We start from the raw sequence: 18,894 nt of genomic DNA on the forward strand, positions 1-18,894 counted from the left end.
CGGGGCGCGGCTGAGGCCGGGCGCGGTTGCGACACCCGCGGCGGGCGGGGTGGGGAGGGGAGTCCCGCGGGGGGAACGGCGCCCCGTCACCTGCGCGCACGTTCGGAGGGGTTACGGCGTTTCGTCGCCGCAGCTCGCGGCTCTCCGCGTGCGGAACGGCTCCGCAAAGAGTTGCCGTTTGTGGCGTTATTTTCAGCGCCGAAAGCGCTGCGGCTCCGGGGCTGCGCCTTCCCGGGGGGGCGGGAGGGGGGGTCCCTGCTCCGTGACCCTGCACAGCTCATCTGGGGGCGCATCGTGAAGGGATTCCGGAACGCACGCACGGTGCGCACACCCGATGAGCCTTCCGGACGTCCCCAGCACGGGTCCGGGTCCCGGAGCAGGGATAGCGTTACCATTGCATCTTGTGGCTTTCCCTACAGCGCGTGAAACGCAGAATGATCGCCGGGAACTGGGGCTTTGAATCCAAACGGTGCGCCTCCCAGCGCTGACGGGTTGGTTTTAGCAGTCACCGTGAAACTTCACGGATCGGGCAGGTTTGGTTCTGCCCCGCAGTACGCGCTGAGCATCAGCGCTCGCGTCCCGCAGATCTGACTGCTCTCATCGCCCCAAAGGAGCCCCCAGCTGCCCCCAAGCGGGCAGAGCCCTTTGTAAACACGGCATAAAATCGTTTATTCTGCCCCAGTATCTTCAAACATGCTTCAGGCAGTTATTGCCCACAGAGATGAAGCAGAGATGAGGGTACCAGGACAGATTTTTTGTGGAAATGGGAAGGGAAGGGAAGGGAAGGGAAGGGAAGGGAAGGGAAGGGAAGGGAGAAGAAAAGGAAAAGAAGATCTTTCCCTTCAGATCTGGGCTCGTAGGTTCGGTGCCCGCCGGGCAGCCCGCAGCGCTCCGGTACCGCACGCAGCAGCCGAGGGCCGCGCTCCCTCTCGCGGTGCGCGCTGGCAGCGCCCCGAAGAGGAGCGCGGAACGAGCCGAGCTTCGCTGCCGAGCCCTCGGACGGAGCATCGGGGATGCAGCGCTGCGCTGCTTCTGGGGATGTCTTGCTGCACGGGGATGTGTCTTTTTCTCGCATTGAAAAGCGCTGTGCGCGCTTGTAAGCCTGTAACTTCGAGGAAAGTTCACAAGGGACAAAATCACACCAAGTGTTCTTTTCCCAGGTTCCCAGGTTGGCAGAAACACACGGAGCTCAGACGCCCCGGGTGCAGCCATCCTGCTGGGACTGCCGTGTTGTGTTTCACACAGTTCTGCACTGCACTCCCACGTTCACGTTTTGCCCCTGACATGTCAGACAGCCGCCCCCCAGCCCTCACTTGTGCCAGTCCCCCACCTGCGGCAGGCCTTCCTGCTCAGCGGCAGGAGACGAGGAGGGACTGCAATGTTTGAATGGAATCGCTTTGGTTTCCTACGTGGGATAATTGCCTTCCTTTGAAATCCATTCATATCCATTTCTGTTACAGTGTTCCCAAAGTAGTGAGAAATCGACGTATGAGATGGAATCCCAACACCACGTAAATGCGTGTAAGTAAACGAGTGCCTGTTCTGTCCATTCGGTTCTCATTCATTCTGTTCTCTTGTGAGAACTGGAAAAAGCCCAAAACACAGTTTGTTATACATGTGGTTTTTGAGTGCTGTAATTGAGCTGGGCAGTTCCCTGTGATTAATTATCTGTGAGTCAAAGACACCAAGCTATCAACAAAGTCTTGTTCTGCTTTATTAATTCTGTCCAAACAAGCACATCCCACGTAAATCTTTTCATGTACAAAAGCTTGTTTAGTTTGCAAGCTATAGAGAGGGAAAAATTACCAAGCAACGATACCTTTCTATTTTCCTTTGAATACTTTAATTTAGGGAGGTGTCCTCGAACCGCTCTGATGTTGGCCAACCTATGTCCTGAAGTCATATTTCAACTGATTATTCCGTTAATTAATCTGTCATGTTCTGTTACAAACTCCACAACCTGATGCTTCTCATGTTCCCCGTTCCAATCTCCAGGGTCTGAGGCTGAAAGATGAACCGTGGATTGGAGCTTCAGCCTTTCTGCACATTCCCAAAAGGGGGAGATAATTTCAGTCCAGTAAATGTAATTCATGCCAAACATGCTTGTAGCTCGAGGTTTCATCAATTATCTAGGATCTGATAAAAAGATAATTGAATTATCCCGAGGCCTTTGACAGATTTTGGATTAGTCTGTTGGAAAAGGAGCCATCGCTTGAAAGTTAATTGCAAAATAAAAGGTCTTCTTCATCAGGTCTGATGGGGGATGCCTACAGTTTACCCTCCCAACAGCACGGTGCCAGCTGGCCGGGTCCCTGCCAGCCCTGCCTTCCTGATGGCAAAACAGCCACCTCACAGCTGGCAGCGCAGCCTCCTGGGACTGCGTGTCCCAGCATGGAAGGGTCCAGGCTGACTGAACAGAAACATCCAAACCAAAGCTGTTTGTTAGAAAGCTTGCTTGCTCGCTTCCACCACCGCTCAGCTGTGTTAGTGGTGACCCACGGGCCCGGCAATAGGAGGAAGACGTGTCAAAAAAAGGATCAGGCTTCCATAGGATGTTCACCAGCAGCGGCAGCTCAGCCAGCACGTGATTCTGCAATGCAGCACATCCTGCCTCAACTCCAGCAAACACAGCGAAAACCTCCTGGTGACCCGCAGGTCTGGAGCCCCTCAGCACTGCAGCGCGGGCAGAGCCGGCAGCTGTGCGTTGCCCTGGGGGTGCTGGAGGTCAGGCTGGGGCGCAGCTCTGGGTTCCAATGCTGACAGATGTTCATTTCACCTCCCCTCTGCGATTCACCCCGTTCCTTCTGATTGTTCACCTGCTGGATATTTGACTTTATTACCAACCTCTCCGGTTACGCACCAATTAAATAATTCGGCTCATTATGCAAATCACCTTCCTCGAGCTGGCCTCTGGGCACGCACAGAGCCGTATCAAAGAGCACCAGTTAGCAGAAATAACATTCAAAGCAAGCAAGCTGCAGAGCGCTGCCGAGCTGCGCCTCCTGCCTGAGAGCCGGCAGCGCCGCGCAGGTCCCCGCACAGCTCTTATGCAATTAATGAGTGTTAATTAGCGAGAGCCGGGCTGGCGGCACCGCAGGACCCACGTGACCCACAGCACAGCACCGCACAGCGCCCCCCAGCGTTAGAACCGCCGGTGCGGCTGAACACAGACGGAGCCCTTCAGCTCAGCGCATGGCGGACAACTCGGGATTTCTATGAAGGACACGGGCTCCTCTGCCCCGTTCCCCGCGGCCAAAGAGGGCATTCTGAGGCCGCACCTCGGCAATCCCGCCTTTCCGAGTCGCCCGGTTGCATTCCCCACCCGGCCGGGCCGCGCTCCGCCCTCTCCCAAGATGGCGCCGTGCTTCGACGCCCCGCGCCTTGCCCTCTTCCAAGATGGCCGCCCCGCTCCGTGCCCTCTTCTAAGATGGCCGCCCCGCGCCGCGGATTGGCGGGCCGCCCGAGGGCGGGGGGAGCGGCCGCATCCCGACAGGCTCCGCGCACTGCCGACCGGAAGAGGGAGCGGGGCGGTTGTTGACAATATGGCGGCCGCTGGCGCCTCCGCGGGAGGAAGAGGCGGAGGGAGAGGTGGCGGCGGGCGGGGGAAGGCGCCTCATTCATAGGGAGCCCGGCTCGCTGCCCCGCGTCCCCCCGCCCCTTCCTCCCTCCCTCCCAGCGGCCGCTTTGCCCCCTCCCCGGCACCATGTCCTTCTTCAGGCGGAAAGGTAGAGGAGGGCCGCGGGGGGGCAGGCGGGCGGGCAACCCCGAGTGCCGCTCTCCTGGCCGCGGCCCGGGCACCGCGCGGAGCTGAGGGAGCGTCCGGGGTTGGGTCGGGCCGCGCGGGGCTCCCTGTGGTGCGGCTTCGCCATTCCCGGCGCTGCCGGGCGGAGCGCCGCTGGCGCCTCGCTGCTCCGTGCGGCGCTGTTGGGGACGCGGCGCTGCGCGTTGCGGCCGAAGCTCCGGCAGAAAGAGGAACCGAGCTGTGCTGAGGTCTTTGTAACGACGACGGGAATCGGCGCCGGAGGGTCCCGTGAGTCGTTTTGCGGGTGTTACACGGCGCAGGTCGAGCAGGGCTCCAGAAATGCGGGGCTGCAGTAACGCGCTTCGGGTCATTTTAGCACTTGTGAACCGCTGCGGGTTTTGTGAGTGCCGTCATCCTTTTAGGGCTGTCTGCGTATTGAAGTGGAGCTGCAGATCTAAACGTCTGTGTTGTCCGTAAGCAAACTGCTCCAAGCTGCTTCTGCCGTGTGGGGGGGGCTGATGTGAGGGACTGAAGGTTCCTCCTGTGCTGAACCATCAAACAGCCTCGGTTTCCATGAGAACTTTCTCACCAAAGAAGCGCTGCAGTGCATAACAGTGTCTGCGCTGTGCATTAGTGGAAGAATCTCTGGCCTCAGAGGCACAACAGGAGCTGAATGACCCAGGGAGGCACTGTTAAAAGCAGGAGATGAGTGAGCTTTCATCCAGGTTGTATGTGGATTAATATTGTTTTGTTTATCTGCATTAAAGGTACTTTAGATAAGAGCTCAAACTGCAGCTGGGGGAGCAGCAGCAAATAAATGCTTATGATAAAACTGCAGACCTGCAGGCCAAAACTGGACAAAAGCTCCGCTGTCTTTGTCTTGGACTCCTGCTCTTTAAGAGGATACAGTGTGGGGTATAAATGAAAACAGGTGTTTTTTTTTCTGAATGAAATGATAGCAGCGTGTGCGCAGAGAGGTTGGCAGTGTGACCCAGGAGTTTGTATTAGCAGCAGTGTGTGGGGAATGAGGGAGGAGCCGAGTGGCTGGTGGGAAGGAATGAGCAGAGGAAGGTGGGCACGTGGAGGACTCCTCTGCTGAAATGTGGGAATCATTGTCAGAAGTTAAGGTTCAATTTGATGAGTGAACTCTTTGCGTCCTTAAAGAGAGAGGAAGTTGGTAACGCTGCATGCGGGTTGCCTTGTCTGTGTTGTGGCTCAGTGTTATTTCAGACATGTGAAATGGGGATTTCTTAGTGATGTCTCTCCCTCACATCAGTACGCTCAGGGTTATGTAAAAGCTGGTTGTTGTCACTGCTTGTGTCCAGGTTGGATTTGGCTGCAGGAGGTCAGTTTAAAGGAATCCATCTCTTGTGGCTGCAGCTGAAACCTTTCTGTGTCTGGGAATGTGGAAACCACCGACTTAAACCTCCCTGAGGGCTCCATCCTGCCCTGCCCACTCCCCATGCAGGCCGGCAGTGGTGGTGCGGCTGTGCAGCCCATTATGTAACCAGAGCTGATGGTTCCCTTTAAAATATTTAAAACACTTCAATTGAAGTTGGAAGCATTTTTTTTAAAAATCTCCTCATGTTTTATAATGTAAATGTTTGATTGGAGTCAGTTACTGCTCACGGATCTGTCTGGGAGGTGTCCAGAATCAGTGCTCCGGGATGAGCTGGGTGTTAACTTGGCCTTTTCTGGCTCTGCACACACTGCTGCTCTCCTTTTCTTTCCAGGCATGACTTGTGGCTCAGAGAGCACCTGCTGGTGCCCTGCTCTTAAAACACATCTGTCCCATCCTTTCCCATCAGTGCTGTTTATTGAAGTAACCTTGAACCTAGCCTTGCTTCAATCACTTGGGCAGCATCTTTCCAGATCATCATCCTAATGTTGTGTGTTTCGTTAGACTTAGTTTATGAATGAGAAGGGTTTGCTTTGGAAACTAAAGCAGCACAACAGCTTTGGAAAGCCATCAGTTCTGAGATGTGCAGATTTAAGATCCGTTTGAACAAGGTGATGGCTTGCATCTTCCTTTGATACTTGCTGAAGTTAGAAATGTCACATTTGTTCTCTGGTGGATGCTTTTTATCACTCAAAATAGCAGTAACATTTCCCTTCATGTTTTACAGTGAAAGGCAAAGAACAAGAAAAGACCACAGATGTGAAAGCAATTAAAAGTAAGATCAATATTTATTTCATTTATAGCATCAGATCTGTACTGTCATCTGCCACTTTTGTTTTACTGCTGGGAGGACTTCCTTACAACTGAGCAAAACGTGGCCTAAGCCTTAAACCTTAAGCCTTAAATGGACCCTACTTGGTTCTGTTCTTCAGTGCTTGTAGCTCCACTCTTTCCCAGCCAATCTGCTGAATCTAGAAATATGAAATTATGTCAGATGTGAGCTTCAATGCAGAGTAATCACAAAACTCAGTCACCTTGCAAGGAGCGCCTGCTCCTTGTCTAAGCTGAATTCCTTGAAGTTCCTTGTTTATTTGTTGTGTCCTTTGCAATTTTGATGCTTAGATTTCGAACAACCTCGCCTAAAGTGTTTGTAATGGATGTTTTAGTCCTCCTGTTCTGCTGCTTCAAGTGATCTGTCACAGTGCTGTATAAGTGTGAAATCGTCAGCTCCTGTCATCTCACGTCACCAAATGGGGAATAAAAATAAAGTGATGCAGCATGAAAGTCAAGAACACCAACTTCCCTGACACCTTGATGAGGTGCATCACGATGAAGTAGTGCTGAGATAGCGTGTCATCTGACTCACTTATTTTTAACAGGAGAGGTGTGAGATGTCCTTGCCTGACATGCTAATGAAATGCAGCTTCCCATGAGCTTTTGAAACTGGCCTCGCTGTGCCACGTTGCTTTTTTCCAGCTCTGTCACCAAGCAATAATTAATTGATGCTTTTAATGTGTTTGAGTTTTGTATGAGGGAATTCTTTGTGCTCTTTTGGCTCAAGTAGGCAGCCATGTTTTAAAAGAACCGAGGGATGCTATACTCTTGCAGCCCCTCTGGTTTATTCTGGGAGTGCTTCATGTTGGATAATGCATAGAAATGGTGGTAGGGTCCTTTCCTTTTAATCACTGCTGTCTTAATTCCAGCTCCAGTACCTGTACATTCCCCTCAAAGAAGCACTAGAAATCATGCCTTGCTGGAGGCTGCAGGACCAAGCCATGTGGCAATTAACGCCATCTCTGCCAACATGGACTCTTTTTCTAGCAGTCGGACAGCTGCCCTTAAGAAGCAGCCAAGTCACATGGAAGCTGCTCATTTCGGAGACTTAGGTAAGGCTTCATCTGTTCTGCAGGACTGTCAGCAATTTCTTTTCTTTTTCCTTTTGCACGTTACTGGTGTGCTCCTTATCTCTTGGTTTTCAGTCAAGCACAGTAGGTAACTGAAACATTTCTCTGCCATTTCAGTGGTGTCTGCGTTAGCCTGGAAGGATTTTGAGCAGGCAATAAGTTCATTGACTGTTTGGTTTCTCTTACAAGAGATGCCTTTGCCTTGTGGACCATCAGATAGAATCATCTCTTTGCTGCCTGTGTTTTTATATTGAATACAAACGTCTGTGGCACAGTATGGAGTCATTCCTGTGCTGTTTTTCTTTAGGCAGATCATGTCTGAATTATCAGGCCCAAGAGACCAAATCAAGCCTTTCGAAGACCCTTGAACAAGTTCTGCAGGACAGTGTAGCCCTCCCTTATTTTATCCAGTTTATGGAACTGCGCAGGATGGAACACTTGGTTAAGTTTTGGTTAGAGGCTGAGAGCTTTCACTCCACGACGTGGTCCCGTATAAGAGCACACAGCCTGAACACAGTTAAGCAGAGTTCGCTGGCGGAGCCGGTGTCGCCCTCAAAGCAGCAGGAAATTGCATCTTCTTCTCCCCCTGGGCTGCTTGAGGAGAGACTGGAGGATGCTAGCACTGTCCATCTGCTCAGGACCAGATCAGTGACTCCAGACAAGAACGACAGAACTCGCAACAGCCGGAACCACGTGCTCTCAGGTCAGGAGAGCGATGATACCAACGTCCTTTGTCTAAGAAAATCCGAGACAGGGACACATTCTGTTCCAGCTGACCATCAAGAATCTTCCAAGCTTACAGTATCAAATAGAAACAGTCCCTCATCTGCACTGAAAGACTTGTCAGGAAAACTAATGAAAAGTAAGTGGTGTGTGTTCTCTGTTTTGAAAAAGGTGGGGGATGTGCAAGATGAGCTGTCTGGGTGCTCATCTCGTCTTAATAAGTGTGGTGTGATGCTGTGAGGGGGGAAATCATTTTGTGTGTCAGTAAGTCGCTGTGTAAGCTGATAGTCAATGTAAGCGCTGTGTATTTTTACTGGTTGTTTAAAAATAAATGTGCTGCTGAAAAATCATTGCATACTCTGATCCTCTGCGTGTGGCCATAAGAAACAAAGATGAACGTTGCACTGTCTGGTGTTTCCTCACTCATCCCACTCCACAACTTAAGAGAATTGTAGGAAATTTGGAGAGTGGGGCTGAGAGCTGATGATGAACTTTCCAAGGAAGGTAAATATCCTGTGTAACATAAAACATTCGTTACAAAAGCATTAGTACCTACGTGTTCATTAGAAAAGACGTGTAGGAATGTTGTATGGAACGTACTGTTCTTATTCTTGGATTTATTTGATAGAGTTCCTTCCCTTGTAACTGATTATTCTCATTTGGAGTCCACCTCTTCAGAGGCTACTGGAAGTAAGGATGCCCTTGAAATACTTATTTTTCATAGTAAGCTACATGCACAATAACCTGTTTCTTTATTCTGCATCTACTCAGTCCTCCTTCATTTTATGCAAGTCTGCAGTCAAAAAGGAAACACTCCTTTCTTCATAGTGGTTCCTTTTGTTTGCTCAACTGTTTCCTTGTGTTGCATCCCTTTCTCTTACTGTTTGCCTTTCTCACATAGTTACTTGTCATATCCCTTCAGAATACATAACCTCAGCCCCAAAGCATCTTAAGCAAACAGTGATGCTCTAGAAAGCAGAGGTGTGACTGCTGGGCTGAGGGGAGCAGCTGAGGATAAGGGCCCTCTTCTGTTTGGTGGTAGGGAATTTGGAGCTACGCTGCTGCAGTCCTCCTCACTAGAAAGTCTGTGCTGGCTTTGTTGTGGCCTGGCTGGAGACAGCACAGCCACAGCAGCTTGCTGATAGCAAAGTGTGGAGAAAGGAGCTGAAAGCTTCGTGGGAAGGAGGCTGTCACTGCTGGTCAGATGCTCGCTTTTCTGAAGAGCAGGTGTTTGTTTGTCATTCACTCCTTTTTAGACGTGTGCCAGTAATACAGAGTTTGATCCTGTGTTTCTTTCTTGTAGGTATAGAACGGGATGCAGTTAGTACTTTTACCAAATATATTTCTCCAGATGCTGCTAAACCAATACCTGTTACAGAAGTGATGAGAAATGACATAGTTGGTAAGACTGCATTCTGCTTATTAATTTTAGAGCTTCCACGTAATGATCTATTTCTGGAATCTTCAGAAAGTAGAGCCAGTGTCTCTTGAAAGGCCTTTTTGCATGGTCAGGGCCAGCTGATTCCAGCAGGTTTGAAGTGCAGTATTTCATGAACTAGCCATTGCCCATCTTTCAAGCCAGTAAACCAACTGTGCGTTACAACTAAGCTGTTCTTTCTTTGCAGCAAAAATCTGTGGGGAAGATGGACAAGTGGATCCTAACTGCTTTGTTACAGCACAGTCCATAGTGTTTAATGCAATGGAACAAGAGTAAGTGGTGTGTGTTGTCCTTTGCAAAAGGTGGTCCCATTAAAAATGCTTATGAAGACTTAAAACATTGTATGGTGTCTTCTGCACTTGTAACTGTGTTCAGATCTCTGCCTGCAAATCTGCTCTTGGGATTGCTTGCTGAAGTTGTGTTTGTGTGATATTACTGCACTCTGTGTGTTGTTCTCACATTGTTTCTGTACCCTGTGCTGTTTCTGTCTGACTGAAGGCTTCTGGGGCAAGAGGGAACTGGTTCATAAAGTGCATTTAATGCTGTTGACCCTTAATAACAAATTGTTGCTCTGCCTGCAGGCACTTTAGTGAGTTTCTGCGAAGTCATCATTTCTGTAAATACCAGATCGAGGTGCTGACCAGTGGGACTGTTTATCTGGCTGACATACTTTTCTGTGAATCAGCTCTGTTCTACTTCTCTGAGGTGGGTGTTAGGTTTTGGGCTTGTATTTCTTGTCCCTTTCCATTTGATAGAGAATAACTCGTTCCTTGAAAGCTCCAATACAGACACCTTAAATATAACCAGAGAGATGAGGTGTATCATTTCCCTGGGTTATGTTTAAGTGTAGTTGAAATGATTGGGCTGTTCTTGTCCATGTGTAGAGCAATTTCACATCCAAACCTTTATGCTATATTGTAGAACAAGTATTTGTATCTTCAGTTCAGTGACCACTTCTGTGTGACTGTGCTTTGTAGGAGCTCTGATGTGGACTTCTTAATCTTGCCCTATGAAGCAGTGACTTGGAGAGCATTAAATGTATTAAAACCAGAATTTATCTACTTGAAGAGGGCACTGGGCTGAAGTGATAGGTTGAATGATTGTTGTGTGGTGCTGTACCAGCATAGCATGAAAACAGATTCTTGTCTGTCTGTCATACAGCGCAAACAAGCAGTGGGATGGGATGGGTTTGTGTTAATTGTATTGCTTGCTGAAACTTTGTTTTTTAATTTTCCCTTCTAGTACATGGAGAAGGAAGATGCAGTCAATGTATTGCAGTTCTGGTTGGCAGCAGATAACTTCCAGTCTCAACTTGCTGCCAAAAAAGGCCAGTATGATGGGCAAGAAGCACAGAATGACGCCATGATTTTATATGACAAGTGAGGGAGTTCAACAGTTACCTTTCTGAAGCTCTGGTTTTGTCCTTATACTTCTGTGTTGCACAGTGAGAGAGGAGCTTTTAATTTGCAGACGGTGCTCTGCAGCTGTGCACTGCTTTGCTGAAATGCTATTTAGATGGCCTCTGTGTGTGTGCACAAAAACCCAGAGTTTTCCTCATATGTAAGGAGAAAATCCTTATAAAGACTTTGTTCTTTAAACAAAAAACAGAATTCTAAGGACTTGATTGCTAAAGCAGATGTGTAAGTGCAGAAGAGTCTAACTTTCCGATTCTCTTAGCCATTACACATGGACTACAAGTGCTTTCACCATACATAGTAAAAGCCACACAGAGCTTGTTTTTAATGTTTCAAAAGATTTTTTTTTTTAAGGACATGTCCAGACTTCAGTAGTGTTACTTCTATATTTTGGGTTTCAGCTTAGTGCTGCTGGAGGATGGACATAAGAACTGCTTCTGGAAGCCTAATTGTGAGGCTTGTTATCAGAATCTTGCTGGCAGCCTATTCTAATATGAAGTAAAAGTTGAAGAAGGAAAGAACTTGCTTGTGTTGGTTCCACCCCTTTTCCCCCCTCCCTTCATTAACAAACTCAGTTTTTAATGAGCAAATGCTGCTTCACAGTTATGGATATTTTCTGCTTCATTCCTGTTTCTCTGTTACAGAGCTGTGTGTCAGGCTCTGCTCACTGATGATCACACTGTGCTTTGTTTGTTCTATCCCTACCTTCAGGGAAAGGCTTTATCAAAGCTGTTTCTGTGAACTGGAGACTTTTTTCCTCCCTGCCCTTAGTTGATAGGAGCTGTGCATGCGTTTTGAAGCCAGCACCATCTAGTGGCTGCAGTGGTGTTTAAGGCCTCTGGTGGAAAAGGGGCAGGTATTCAGCATTGGCAAAACTTTGCAAAACCTTTTGTGTTGTCTTCTCCTGTCTGGTGCTGCAGGTACTTCTCCCTTCAAGCCACGCATCCTCTTGGGTTTGATGACTCTGTGAGGTTAGAGATTGAATCCAACATCTGCAGGGAAGGTGGGCCTCTCCCTAACTGTTTCACTACTCCCCTACGGCAGGCCTGGACTACCATGGAGACGGTGAGACACCTCCTTCAGACAGGTTTTGGCAGTTAGTAGAGATGATGGGGAGACTTCTGCAGTGTCAGGCATTCCTTTTAGCATCTTTGCCTCGTCCTGTTGTTTTAATGACTTCCTGTTTGCATAGGTAATACAGCAGTATTAGTGAAGTTTGCTAGCATGTTTTCCCCAGCCTGACTTGAAAAGATGGCAAGGTGTGGTTTTGAGCATTGTAGCAAAATGGCTGTGAGCCTGCTGGGTGCTCAGGCCTTTCCTGAGGGGAAAAAAAAGTCTGAGTTTCAGTTCCTGGTTGTGGGGCTTTGGTTACTGTCTAGCAATTTGTTTCATTTTGCAGCAGGACTGAAAGTAACGCAGTAGCTAATCCAGCTTAATTCTTTGTGGGAACGCGTGTGCCGCCCACACTGGGGCTGAGGTGTTCGTGTGTCCCTTCTGTTCTACAAGAGACCTATGGAAATTGTGCAGGACAGCCTTGATTAAAGAGGACTTCTTCTGTCTCTCAGGTTTTTTTGCCTGGTTTCTTGTCCAGCAACCTTTATTACAAATACTTGAATGATCTTATCCATTCAGTTCGAGGAGATGAATTTCCAGGAGGAAACATTGCACTGAATATTCAAGGGCCTGGTGGCTCTCCGGACAGTGATTCCATAGGGGGCTCGGATGGCTCTGCCTCCCAGGTAGGAGCTGTTTTGATTCCCTTCTGGTGAAAGCTGCAGTCATGTTGGCATTGCTGGGCAGGGCACCCTGATAGTTGATCAACCATAACTGGAGCTGTGTGCTTCTCCCTTTGCAGCACTGTGTAGAAACAAGAACGTGACTTGGTTTCTGTTGGCTTTACGCAGTGCACATCTCAGTGACATAGGAAAGGTATCTGCCCTGTGCAGTGCCCTGGTTGTGGGTCAGCATCTTTTGGTATTACCTTTTGGGATGCTGCTTCCTGAGAACCATGTTCCTCCATGGGCCTAACTTAAGACACAGGCAGTGGAGCACATTCCATTCTGCAACCATCCAAATAACATCAGGGAAACCCTTCAACCAGGGGTTGTCTGTTCCAAAAATTCTTGCTTTTCGTAATTCAAATGTCTGCAAGGGAAAAGATGAGCAGATTCCAGTTTATCTGTAACCAGTCCAGCTTGCAAGTGCAGGCCCAGCTGAGAGCAGAAAAGCCAAGCAGGATCTGCTTCTGCTGAATTGCTTTTCTGCTGAATGCTGCAGTGCGACCAGGGGGCTTAATCTGGTATGTAGACCAGCAATCCTGACATGCTGTGTTTCCAGCAACCTGAAAGCAGCACTTCTGCTTTCACTAATTTTGTACTTCCTGGTGAAATGGGAGCAAAATCTGTGTTCTGACCGTCTTGAATTGTCCTGCTGCCTGATAGAAAGAGGAGGAGAAACTGCTTGCAACTGACTTGCTTGGAGGGTTTAGGGAATGCTGTGCTTTGTGCCGTACATTCTTACTTATCTGAGTAGGAGAACCTCCAGTGCTCTGCATGTTTCTGTATAACGAACAGCACTTACACAGACCAGCAGGAAAGGAGATTGCCAGGCAGCTGCTGTAGTGTTTGTTCTGAGCTGAGGTGCTTTCAGTGCTTGTAGATTGCTGTGCATTTGTGTTCTCCCTGCTGGTGCTCAAATGTTTCCTTATTTTTTTTTTTCCATAATCTCATATAAGTGCTCCAGACCAAAAGATAAATATTGTTCTCTGTTTCTGGGGGAAGCACAGTGTTGGGGAGTTGCTCACCAAGGACGTGAGAGGGACAAGTGAGGCAAACAAATAATGGCCATGCACACGCAGATCTGTTGGGCTGATAATGCTTAGCTAGCAGCCTGCTATCTGCATGTGTGTGCTGACCTGCACGTTGTGCCTGGTGGCTCTGTTTGTGTAACTATCATCCTCTGTTTATAAACAGTGTTGTGCTGCATGAGGAGCTCACCTTAGTGGAGATGCTCTCTAATTCTCTTGTGCTTGTATAGAGATGTCTGGAGGTTTACCTCAGTGTAAAAGCTCTGAAGTAGTAATTAAGTGTTAAGAAGCTACTAGTTGTTAGCATTGGGCACTAATACTGAGAATTCTTGTTTCTAGTCCAATGTCAAAAAGGCTAATGTTAAAATCCTGAAAAATTTTGATGAAGCAATAATTGTAGATGCTGCAAGTCTGGATCCAGAATCTTTATATCAACGAACGTATGCAGGGTAAGGTTCAGTGTCTCGTTCTTCCTAGCATGTGTTTCATGTCTTTCTCATTTTTGCCATGTCCTTCTGCACTGAGAATGCACAAAGATACAAAATGTTGCAGTCTTTATGTATCTTAGTGTCTGAAAGTAAATTTGTGTAGTTAGTGTGTTTGAACACCAGTGTTGTAGTGAACATTGCTCTGGCCAGAATGGCAGCCAGAAATACTTACATTAGGATTTCCTCCAGCTGTTACTCCTCTTGGAGTCAAAATACAGCAAAGCAGCTCCTATTTGGATTTCAACAGGAAAAAAAAATGCATTTGATGCTGTAATGTAGAGCTTTGATTTCTCCCTGCTTCCATAAAGGAGAAAGGCTTGTGCTTCATTAGTAGGTTGCACTGCTGTTTTTCTGTTTAAGCTGTCATTATAAATCTCTTTTGCCCTGTGGGTCTCATGCAGAAATTTGTTTCTGTAGCTACTTTGCTTTTCTATTCCTTACCACTCTTCTGTTCCCTTAAGTACTGTAAGCTGTTTTCTCCTTAGTAATGTTTTATAATTCTGTAGAGCACTTGCTGGCACTGCCTGCTGATAGGATTGAGTCACAGAAGTATTTGCCTACTTCAAGTTTATACAATAATTTTAAATACAGACTCTTCTGTTCAGATATACAGGAAGGGAGATTTTTTTTTTTCCCCCAGTGTGTCAATTTTAGGTGGAAATGGTGGTAACTGGTAAAATGCCAAATTTTCTGACACGGGTCTGTATAGTACTGATCTCTTTTGTTTTCCTGATGGGTGACTTTCCCTGTGCTGAAGTTCTCTTGGAAACTGTGTGGTTCCATTCTTCTCTCTTCAGGAAGATGACATTTGGACGAGTCAGTGACCTGGGGCAGTTTATCAGAGAATCTGAGCCGGAGCCTGATGTCAAAAAATCAAAAGGTTTGCTTTCAGTGTCAGTAAACATCCACAGAACTTTTCCTTACTTCAGTCAAGATGATTCTCGACTCTGTCCAGCTCTGTTTAGTGCCAAACAGAGATGCTTAGGGAATTGTCCTGTTCTGAGGCAAAGCCCATCTCCAGCCATGTTCTCTAGCCAAGTGCTGCTTCTCTCGTCCAGCTGGGAGTAGAGCAGCCCGGTGGAGCTGGAGCTCTCCATGGAACGAGGCAGGGCTGAAAGCCTCTTGCAGCTGAGCTGATCAAACCTTCAAAGGTTTGGTCTCAAAATGAAAAAGAGCCTCAGCTCACCGCATGCCTCCCTTCCACTTCCTAAGGATCTGCTGTTAATTCTGCTTTTTAACTCTGCTTTCTGGTAAAAAGGGATGATTTGGACTTGCTGCCAAGAGAACCATGGCTCCCTCTGTTCCCCTGTCTTTCATGCCTCTCTGGTGTTCTCTGCCACCAGCAGTGCAGACCATTCAGAAATGTAGGGGGAAGTAGCTCCAATAAGGATGTGCCACAGAGCTTGCTAATACAGCTCTTTTTTTTGTCTCAACTAGGGTCCATGTTTTCACAAGCAATGAAGAAGTGGGTTCAAGGAAACACGGATGAGGTGTGTCCTCTTCTATCTGCTCCTCGTGGCACACTTCACAGTCCAGATTAGGGAAGTGAAGTGTTCAGGTTCTTAATCCTGGCTGTTTCTCTGTCTGTCTCTGATAACAGCAGTCAGAACTCTCAGGCTGTGTACCAAATACCTCACACCTGTGAGATGGTGTGGGGTTCTTTTTGTCCCCCCACCAATGCTTGATGGTTTAACTGATAACGTTAACAATGTGCTTACAGTCAACAGGGTTTTATTACAGTGTCTTTATTAGGAGTGGCAGTGCTCATGTTTTTTGCTTTTTGCTGTGATCGCTGTACATGGGTTACAGGCTGCATTTCTCCCCTCTAGAGGGGTTTGGAGAAGTATAAAAAATTCACCAAATTGTATTAAGCAGTAAATATTCCTATTAGTTGGATTGAATGCAGTGCGTGGAAGCCAAGTCCATTTGCATCAAGGGAAGATCTGCTTACAGGTCACTGTGTTGTGAATGTTAACTGCGTGTCTGAGGCTGAGAACGTGAATGATGCTGAAAATGCTGTATTCTCATTTAACAATTCCTTGTGTTGGGGATGTTTTTCCCATGGCAGGCTCAAGAAGAGATGGCCTGGCGGATAGCGAAGATGATAGTCAATGATGTCATGCAGCAGGCACACTGCGAGCAGCGCTCAGAGAAGGGCACAAAGGTAAGAGGTGGAAGGATGCACGCCTCTGACTGGCCTGAGCCAAGGTGTGGGAGGAGCAGAGCTCTTGGTTGCTTTCCTGGTGCCTCTGAATGCACAGAGGAGTTCAGACTTGTATGGTGTGAAGAACCGAGTGCTGAACTCCTTTCAGCCTGCGTACAGTGCTGTAGGAGTTTTGTAACATCTTCAGCGGCTCTGTGTGAGTCTGCAGCCGTGTTGATAAGCAGTTTAGTGTTGCATGTTGGTGTTTGATGCATGTTGGTGCCTACAGACGGGGCTCAAATCGCTGGCCCATAGTTTTACTATGTGACTTTTGATTTTTCTGCAGCAGTTCTGTTTAAATGACTTGCACAATAATTTCACCTAACAGCTTGGCTACAAATCACGTAATTCCAGTCTGACCAGATGAAAAGGTCACTCAGCACAATATTGGGAAATGTCAAGTGGCTGCACATGTTCTTGATTCAGTTAAGCATCTTTCTGTAAGCTGAAGACTGAGAGTAGCTTTTCTTTCTTTCCCAAACTCGTAAGCATACCTGGCTTTAACATCTGTGAGCACGAAATGTCTCTCTATTGAGTGACTGCTGTGTGTGTTTTAGGGTATGATGAACTCTAACCCTGCTCTTCCTTTTTCCAGCTATGATTTTAGGAATGCCAGAACAGGAAATCTGGTTTTCTGCTTTGAGAATGAGTGAACTTTCCCATTTGGTGGATTCTTTAACACAGCCAATAAAAACAAAGCACTGTTACTCCAACTGCTGATAACTCCCTCGTTTATAAGGAAGAATTAAAAAGAAGCAATCCCGTACCTCCACTGTAGAGCGTGAAGAAACACTTTTTCCTGTTGTATGTGGCATTTAGCATGATGGTTTTTAGAGATGAAGAGATCATTGCTGAACGTGTCACTGAAGAACTGTGATCAGCTTCACAAATACTTGACCCTGTCTCAAAAAGACTCCTAGCAAAATATCTGGAAGGGGACACAAGCCGCAACAAGGAAGGGAGAGTTTTGCTGTAGTTTCTGGTTCTGCAGCCAGTGATTTTGTGACACGTAACTGCAGAGGCCATGGAAAGTGTCCCTGACGTTGGCCATTGGAGGAGCAAACCTGAAATGGTGAATTCATTTGGCAGTGAATGACCTAAAAATCTCTAAGTTTTTAATTTTCCTTACTTGAAATAGACGAGTATTCAACTGTAAGATAAATGTATTTTACTTCATAACTGCATTAACTTTGAAGGCAGCGTAGAATGATGAGGAGCAAAGCCTGGACGGTGTAACTCTTCTTGTCAAGCTCTGACAATGGCACACTTACATTCATCTCCTGCTTCTAACACAGCAGACTCGAGCAGACTTAAATCTCCTGCTTGCGCACCCCTCTGCTCCTGAGCCTCGGCTGTGAATGCACACCATGTTTTGAGGAGATTCTACCCGCTAGACTGCTCCTTTTTTTTTCTTTCCATCCCCTGAGCGAGGAAAAAAGTAATTGCTGCCATGTGTTACTGCCATTCTGCATAGCTTGTTGTCCTCAAACAACGTAGTATCTAATTCCAGATGTTTGGTTTACAAAGGAAAATAACTTCAATGACCTCTGACCGCCTTTTTCCTCACACTGTCAATACTTGCAACATGCAAAACCTTTAAGTAAAGCCACAGCTTGAGGCAGCACCTCCATTTCTCCCAGCGAATTGATTTTTACAGAGTATCAAAGGCACTGTGTGTAACTCTGTTACATCGCTGCACTTTTAGCATACAACACTTCTACTTCGGGTTTCTTATTTTACTCATGATTGCTTTCTTTTTCTTGAACTTGTGCGAAAAATCACTTTGCAAAAGAACTCAAATCATCTCCAGTGTTCCAAATATTTTGATTGACTAGCAAGTGTTATTCTGTTGCAATATTTGATTGTATAGAGAGACACTGTATTGTCTATATAAAAAAAAGGCAAAAAGGCTGTGTATAGGTTTTTGGTACTATGTACCACCACTTATTTCTCTCATGCCCGAGTATTCATGTACTTAAAGCATACTCTATTTAATTGTGTTTTGATTTAAAATATATAAATATTGAAATTTGTGTCAATTTTCTGTTTTGATGGGATTTGAATTTAGATGTTGGTACTTTTAATGTAGGTCGTGGAGGTTCATCAAAGGGGTAAAATGTTGTCATGTTTGCCCTTTACGTTTGCAAACATTTCTTAATCTTGTAATGGATGACATCGAATTAGGGATGATGCCTATAAATCTTAAACAAGTTTCTGAACTGGGGGGCAGGGAGGGCTGTGTTGGGTGTCTCACTGCTGCCATGCCTGATATCTTTGATGTGTGGAGAGCTGATGGAGAAAACCCAAGTCTGGGAAGGCCGAGTTCTGGCTGCTCTGCACGTTAAGGGAGCACTGGTAGCTCTGAACCCGCTGTAGTGTGAAGTACTGAAGGATTCCTTCCTTAGCTTAAGGTGCGATTTGCACAGCGGGAACTGAGGTTGCTCACAAGGCTGGGCTGTGTGATCACAGATGTAGGGAGAGGTGCAGATGGACATCGTGCAGTGCTGAACTACACGTGCATAGCTCTGGCTTGTGCAGAAACCTGAACGGCGACCTGCTTTGTGTTCACCACCGTTATTTCTTTTTCCTACTTTGGCCACATTCAGACCTCAGCAGCTACTTTGCTCTCCTAGCAGAGCACGTTTACAGATTACAGGCCCCAAGTTTGGGCCCTGATCACGCATTCTTTCAGCAGCTGCACTGCAGACGAGACGAGCAACACGGAATTTATTGCTCGCTTCATGACGGGTTTGCATAGCAGGGTTGAGTCTTTCTC

At 47.2% G+C, this 18,894-nt stretch overlaps 1 protein-coding gene across 2 annotated transcripts; it reads left to right on the top strand.

Annotated features, from left to right (window-relative positions):
* Nucleotides 1-1,001: 1,001 nt before the first annotated feature.
* On the top strand, nucleotides 1,002-18,157 carry AKAP10 (A-kinase anchoring protein 10). Of its 2 annotated transcripts, none has more exons than XM_042879655.1 (15): nucleotides 1,002-1,521; nucleotides 5,869-5,916; nucleotides 6,845-7,027; nucleotides 7,353-7,907; nucleotides 9,072-9,170; nucleotides 9,394-9,478; nucleotides 9,788-9,911; nucleotides 10,449-10,585; nucleotides 11,542-11,686; nucleotides 12,187-12,360; nucleotides 13,767-13,876; nucleotides 14,713-14,795; nucleotides 15,353-15,405; nucleotides 15,984-16,079; nucleotides 16,714-18,157. In XM_042879655.1, exons 1-15 carry the CDS (start codon nucleotides 1,494-1,496, stop codon nucleotides 16,717-16,719), a joined length of 1,926 nt encoding a protein of 641 aa, XP_042735589.1. In that variant the 5' UTR covers nucleotides 1,002-1,493; the 3' UTR covers nucleotides 16,720-18,157. The 2 variants fall into 2 exon arrangements, with proteins under 2 accessions (XP_042735589.1, XP_042735590.1); XM_042879656.1 differs by lacking the exon at nucleotides 1,002-1,521 and adding an exon at nucleotides 3,537-3,725.
* The last annotated feature ends 737 nt before the right edge of the window (nucleotides 18,158-18,894 follow it).

Source organism: Lagopus leucura, unplaced genomic scaffold (assembly GCF_019238085.1).
Source record: "Lagopus leucura isolate 7727_CA_CO unplaced genomic scaffold, USGS_WTPT01 Super-Scaffold_100024, whole genome shotgun sequence".
Classification (NCBI taxonomy): domain Eukaryota; kingdom Metazoa; phylum Chordata; class Aves; order Galliformes; family Phasianidae; genus Lagopus; species Lagopus leucura.

Excerpts from the sequence above, each read along its gene's own strand:
- AKAP10 (XM_042879655.1), top strand. The coding sequence starts at position 1,494 with ATGGAATCCCAACACCACGTAAATGCGT. Across the intron at positions 5,917-6,844 it reads AGATGTGAAAGCAATTAAAA|CTCCAGTACCTGTACATTCC; the intron begins GTAAGATCAATA and ends TCTTAATTCCAG. Across the intron at positions 9,479-9,787 it reads TTTAATGCAATGGAACAAGA|GCACTTTAGTGAGTTTCTGC; the intron begins GTAAGTGGTGTG and ends CTCTGCCTGCAG.